This window comes from Mesitornis unicolor, unplaced genomic scaffold (genome assembly GCF_000695765.1).
Source record: "Mesitornis unicolor isolate BGI_N332 unplaced genomic scaffold, ASM69576v1 scaffold2861, whole genome shotgun sequence".
NCBI classification, from domain to species: domain Eukaryota; kingdom Metazoa; phylum Chordata; class Aves; order Mesitornithiformes; family Mesitornithidae; genus Mesitornis; species Mesitornis unicolor.
The window spans coordinates 1-6,781 of record NW_010165612.1 but is presented as its reverse complement, the minus strand read 5'-3'; the positions used below and the strand labels follow the sequence as shown (position 1 = coordinate 6,781).

Genomic DNA, 6,781 nt, shown 5'->3' with positions numbered 1-6,781 from the left:
GCTCTTCCAGCTGCCATTAGTGAGAATATGAAGTGACCTATGTTGAAAACTCCAGCTCTTCTGTGTTTATTTCTGAACGCAGCAGCTCAAAGCAGAAACTAGCTGGAGTAGATTACGGTAACTCTTTCAGATGTAACACTGGGACGTTAATGAAGACACGGGCTTCACCTACCTCAGCTTTCCTGCATGCTGACTAGAAACAAACCTTCAGCATCATCTTTTGTATCTTTGTATATTTAAGACAACACCCTTAACTATCTCTGATTTATAATCATTGTACCATAGAAATTTAGTCACATTCTGTTCACATCAATACACATGCAAATAATCTGTTCTTTTTCTTTTTCGATCTTGTACCGCATTGACCTTTCTCTGTGTTACTACTAGGCTTTCACTGTACAGTTACCTTATTTTGCTGTCTGTTGGCAGAAGTATTTTTCATCTGCACAATTAAAACCAGTCATTGTACAGCTTATTTCTGCAGTCATTGTCACCTGGAAAAATCATCCCTAGTTAAAGCAGGGCAAATCAAGATGTCCCACAACGTGGATAGGAGTGTATTTTGCAAAATGTTCTGATTTATTCAAACTTTTTCTTATATAGCCTGGGTTTTTATCCAAAAGAGTATGAATTTAAATGATAACGCTTTCTGCTCAGTAATATTTTTGAAGCTTAATTCAGAATTTTGAAACATGGCCTATTTTACGAAAATACATCGATTGGATGGCTTCAGTGTACTTCTCAAGAGTTAAACCTTAGACTAAGATAATCTTAATAGCGTATTAAAATTAAAAAGCAAGTAATATTTGAAGACTAGAATTTATACAGTTTTTTAAAAACTAACTGTCCCTTAAGCCAAGGACTTGGATGGTATTAGTTATCATTCTGTTATTAATGATGTTTATTTTGTCTTTTAAAAACACAGTATTCTACTGAGGAAGACATGATTGAATGGGCTAAGAGGGAAAGTGAGAGAGAAGAGAAAGAAAGACTGGCAAGACTAAAACAGCAAGAGCAAGAAGACTTGGAACTGGCTATTGCACTCAGTAAATCTGAAATATCAGAAGCATGAAGTTTAGAATAACATTTTGTCTTATGTCAACTGTTTTTTGTCCCTTTTCCTGAATACCTAACCTATTTAAATGTTAATCAGAAAATACATATATACAAGAAACTATGAAAGGTTTTAAATTCCTGGAAGTGGTGTGAATGTTTCTGCTAAATTCAATCCTTTTGGTTATTGTTTGAATAACTGTTAAAATCAGCATTCAATTTCTCTCAAGTTTTCAGGAGAACAAAGTACTCTTCCCAGCTGTAAACAAATCCATTTAAACGCAGGTAGTGAAGCTGCAGTCTGACTGGACTCTGTCAGCACTTGGTGACAGCATAAAGTGAACACAGCAATTACTCTGCGGGGGCTGACCGTCTCCCATCACGCAGTCAGTCACTCTGAAACTTTCTATCCTTCTAAAGGGGTTTAATGATGCCGGAGTTGTGGAGTGCTTTATTTTAGATATATGCATATAGATTTTTCTCTTCATTGAAGATTCTGCGTTTGGATTTGAAGTAACAATCTTCATGGAGTCTAAGTCGGAAAGAGCGTGTCTTTCTGTGAAACCTGTAATGCTTTTCTTGCATGGTCATAGGTTTTAAGACAGACCTATTGTTTTGTTTTATAAAGCCATTACGTTGAAGATTCGTGTGCATTTGCTGTTGGCCAAGGTGACTGTCAAATTAGGAGACCCCACTGCTATTTGAGCCACTTTTGCCTGTGAAATATGCAGCTGAACTGGCAAGTAAATACGTTCAATTTGAAATAGGATTGAGAATAGGAAGAAAAAACTGGTAGTCTGATTATTTTTTTTGTAAAATTTTTGTAATTTATTGAATGCCAACTGATAGTTGCACCTTAAACTGAATGATTTCTTTATGGTCACTGAGTCAGAGTAGGACCGATAGAATGTTAATTAAAATAACTTAATGAAAATAACTTATTGTTCATTTTGAAAGAACTATTCTGGAGAATCGGTTTTCACTAAAACAATTCCAGAAAAAGGAATGATCTTTTGGCTTCTATAAGAAAAATGGATGGCAGCAGCATAAACATCAGGAGATTTTAGGTTTTTTTTCTTGCACTTTTAACCTGTGTTATTTCTGTTGAGGAAATGGCAGTGTTTCAACACAGCGCTGCGGGGAAAAAGGGGAGAACTCGGCCATGCCTCAGTACATCTGCGCTCTTCCCATTACAGATCAATGCTGCTGTTGCAGGAGTTTGACGGTGGTTTTCAGTTTTTTTAGGAAAAATGGGTAACCTGACTGGGATGGTTTTCCTTTTGCACTGGGAAATAAGCATTTAAACACCTGCTCAAAAAAGTTAATTCAAATTTTGCAAGTATTAAATAGTTATAACTTATCTATACATCTTTGTAATGAGTGTACACTGATCTTGCAAATCATACGCTTAACTGGATTACATAGTTTCTTATCTTTTGTTAAAAATCCATACTCAGTGGACCAACACAATATTATATGTATATATTATATATATATTCCTGCTTTCCTTTATGGAATTTAAAGTTTTGAGTCATTTGATGTTACATTTCATGTTACTGACTCTGACTATAGTACTTTTACTCAGACTACCAACAAACCACTGCTGTGAGCTAAATGGCATTACTTTATGAAGTTTTAACTGTTTTTTTAAAAAAAACAAACTTGTTCAGGTGGGATTAGCATCTATTTATAGACTTCCCTTTTGTTTAAAAATTCTAACAATAGCCTGTAATTATGAAGAAATAAAGTTTAAGTACATAAGTGTGAACTGTCTGCCTGTTTTTTCAAAGGGGTGCTGTGAGCTGTAAATGCAATGCAGACAATACGAGGTGTTCCAGTTGTACTCTGAGGGGCGCAAGCTAATTTTCAGAGAAGAAAGTGGCCTGAATCTTGAGGTCAGCTGCAGTGGGCACTAATCCCAGCAGTCACTTGCTTCACTAGGAGTTGTGGCAGCATCAAGGAAAACTCAGGCTTTTCTTCTCCAAGAATTGTTGCCTGCACAAGAACTGCAGACCCAAACTTCAGATTTGACTGCTGTCAACATGCAGGACTTAAGAGATCTTTAGCTGGACCCAGCATGTATGATTATTGTAAATATGTCTGTCAGCAGAGTGTCTCCTGTATGTCAAGGCACGGAGTGCTTGGTCAGAGGTTTAGGAATTCCAGCAGCCATTTACGTGTGTCTTTGATCCTTTTGTTACAGCAGTGCTAGGCTTTAATATACTCATCATTAATGAGACATCAGCTGGGTCAGGCAGTGCTGTATCTTCTTTAATTTATCAGGTTCACACGCATTCTTGAGGCTATTTGAGACGTTCTGCAGGCTGTCCATTTCTTTTCCTTTTACGTCCCCTGTCAGGTTTCCATCTCGCGCACACTTTGCCTCCAGTTGAGCTGCTTTCAACCCTCTGCCCCCTAGATTGTGTGCAGTCTTTTTAACTCTTTGTCATGAAACTGAAGATGGTTGCTAATGACCTTGAATAATTTGATGCCCTCTTTTCACTTTCTCAAAGTTCCTATACGATGAAGTTGTAACTGCCATCATGTAAAAGTTTCCATTGCATTCACAAATACCACTGCCCTCAAAAGATTATCTAATGTCTGGCAGATGAATTGGCCACTCGATAGTTACATTTCCAATGCAAGTTATCTGAAGCAACTTAAGTAGAAACTGCATTGGAAGAATGGACTGGGGATTAACACGAAGTCTGTTGTATCTCTGTGAAGTACTGACAAGGACTAGAATGGCAATAAAGGTGCCTAGCGGAGGAACTGCATAATGGGTTGACTCTAAGTGGAGCTCTCTAAAAGCTGTCTGCTTTAGCACAGTGGACTTCAAGCCAGGAGACTTGAGTGACAGAGAATACTAACCCTTGTGCTTAATACTGAAAAGCTGCTATGTTAGACCTCACTACTGGGCTTCACTGGTTTCTTTGGTCTGTGTGGTTCGCCACCCTTTGCCACTTGATGCCCCCGCTCTATGGCACCACTTGACAGAAGCAGCGCCCAGCTGTCAGAACCATGTTGCCTGCTGTTGTTTCCCCACTAACTTCTAACAGTCCCATTTAGCTACTTAAATTTGACCTGCAAAATTTGAATATTTAGCAAAATTGTAACTTCAGTATTGGAATGTTTTAGCCATGCTTTAGCCTGTATTTTCAAAGTGATTGTGTGCGTGAGTGTGCAACCTCATGTTTTTGCAATGTTGCTAGAATGGTATTTTTAGATCACAATGTTTACAGATAATATAAAGCATACAAGTTTAATTTATAAAAGGGTGACACTGGAAAAGTAATGTATCTGTTCAAAACACTGGCAACTAAAGTTGTAAGTTTTCTCGTTATGGAATTCTGTGTTATGTCAGTGAATACTCTTGAATTTGATTCCATTGTTAATTTCAGTGGACATGAAGGTTGGCTTTCAGATGCATCTGTATTTTATCATAAGAGGGAAGAGGATTTGTTTGCCATGTGCAAATGTAAAACGCAAGACAGCGTCAGATGAAAAGCAGAGAGTCAATGGTTTGTACTGGAAGTAGACTGTATTTTTCCAAAACTGAAGATCCTTCTTGATGCAAGTTTTAAACTTACCCTTTTGGTATGTAGAACGGAGCTTCAGTTACCTGAGTGTTACTGAACTTCTGAACACTCTGCAGAGTAACTGGTCTTTGTCTTCCTTGTTGGCAGCAAGGTGTAGATATTAAAATTTAACAGCAGGAGAGGAGGGGGAAGAAAACAAATCTCTGATGCAATGACTACGGGTACCACCTACCCCGTGGGGAGAGACAGACTTTCCAAGCTTGCAGCACCTAAGCCTTGGTGTGACAACCAGCCTTCACATCTTCCTGCCCTAATGGTACCTCTGCTATGCACAGCATCAGTCAAACCCATGCTGCTGGAACGGCAAGGAACAGCAGGAGAGGAGGGGGAAGAAAACAAATCTCTGATGCAATGACTACGGGTACCACCTACCCCGTGGGGAGAGACAGACTTTCCAAGCTTGCAGCACCTAAGCCTTGGTGTGACAACCAGCCTTCACATCTTCCTGCCCTAATGGTACCTCTGCTACGCACAGCATCAGTCAGACCCATGCTGCTGGAACGGCAAGGAAGTTTGTGTTTTCAGGGAGCTCTGACGCTAAAATGAGGAAAGTTGCTGTCTGCACTCATTGCAGAGGTGTAACTCTACCCATGCAGGGAGGGAAGACAGCGTAACGTTAAGGAATTTCTTATGTGGAAAAAAGGGAGGGAGGGAAAAAAGGTATAAATATTTTCCCCTTGTGCTTATAGACTGATAGATGAGTATGAGAATCCCTTGTTACAGGTTTTTGTGGGAAGCTTCACAGTAAGTTCTGGCCTGTGTCTGTTATCCCAGAAAAGATGGGAAGGGACTTTCAATTTGTCAAGTGACAAGCCACCAAGTCCAGGTCAGTAATATCCTGAAACAGGAGTCACTTTCATTCACAATCTGTTTAAAGAAACATGAATAATACATAAATAATACCAGCTGCATTGCCTTTCCTTGCTCAAAATACTTAAAAGAATTCCTGTTGTGCTAAAATGGAGAGATCTAGAGCTGCTAGAACCTTAATTTCTTTGACTCAAAGCAAAAAGCATTAGTTTTTAAAGCAGGTGATCAGGTAGCAGCTGACAGAAGGCAAAAATACTGCATTGTTTGCATGGGTATTCAAGAGGTCGGGACAGTGTTTCTAGTCGCCTCTTGCTGATTTGTTAGATTATTTTGGACAAACCACTTCTTAATGCTGATCTGTTTCCTTTCTGTGACTCAAGTCACGGATTTAAATTCATCAGTTTTCCTTCACGTGCTACTGATTTATCACGCAAGATCCATCACTGACCTAAAATGCTTGATTTAGCTAAGCCAGTCATGAATTTTTGCCTGCTGTCAGACTGAAGGATGACGCCTCCGCCGACCAAAGGTGCCCTCCCCAGTTGCCTTGGCTCCCCTCTCAAAATGGCTGCACCCCGCGCGCTGGAGCGCGGGCCGGGCTTGCCGCCTCCCTCTCCTTCAGCGCATCACGAACCGCATTGTCGGGGTTCAGCTCAAAGTCTTTTTTTAGCCTCGTACGCCCACTGTTCTCGTTAATGTGCCCATTGTTTCTTTATGTCAACCCGCTCCTTCTGTTTGTCCTGCCACTCCCTCTGCCAAGTACACCTTTGCCTCCTTTCCCGGTTCATTTCCTTTCACAAACTCCTTTCTTTTGTTAATCTTTTCTGAACTGTTATCCCTAGAGCCCTGAAGCTGCACGACTGATAAGACTGTAATATATGTAATGGCCAAACTAAAACACTTTTTTTTCAGTACTGTGTATCTTTGTCATATCAATTGGTTTAGTTTTTTGCAATTCTGTATTTTAAATAATTTGTTCATAAACTGATAAATTTGAAGTGTAAGCACTGCTGGGTGTTACTCCTTCTGTGCAATTAAGTGACCACTGTGTGTTGGGGTAGAGGGCTCCACCCAGGCAAACACTTCATTGGAAGCAGGCCAGTAGAGAGTGCAGGCTAATTGAAAACTTGACTAAATACAAATTGTACTTTCCTCCCTTTTTTTTTCCTTGAGACGAATTAATGGCTCCAGTTCCAGCACAGAATAATAACGCATGCTCTCCTCTCAGCTGTTCTTGGCCTTGCCTGTGCTCACCGAGGCCTCCTGTCCCCTCGGTTTCGCACACAGCAAAGGCCCAGCGTCCTGCACTCGTACAGGGC

At 40.1% G+C, this 6,781-nt stretch overlaps 1 protein-coding gene across 1 annotated transcript in view; it reads left to right on the top strand.

The window, feature by feature from the left end:
• EPS15 (epidermal growth factor receptor pathway substrate 15) overlaps positions 1 to 1,778 on the top strand; it is a 20,741-nt gene extending 18,963 nt beyond the window's left edge. Inside the window, exon 13 of the mRNA XM_010194675.1 lies at positions 926 to 1,778. Within this exon, the coding sequence (XP_010192977.1) occupies positions 926 to 1,072 (147 nt within the window). The 3' untranslated portion in view covers positions 1,073 to 1,778. The remainder of the gene's footprint in view (positions 1 to 925) is intronic.
• Positions 1,779 to 6,781: the final 5,003 nt, after the last annotated feature.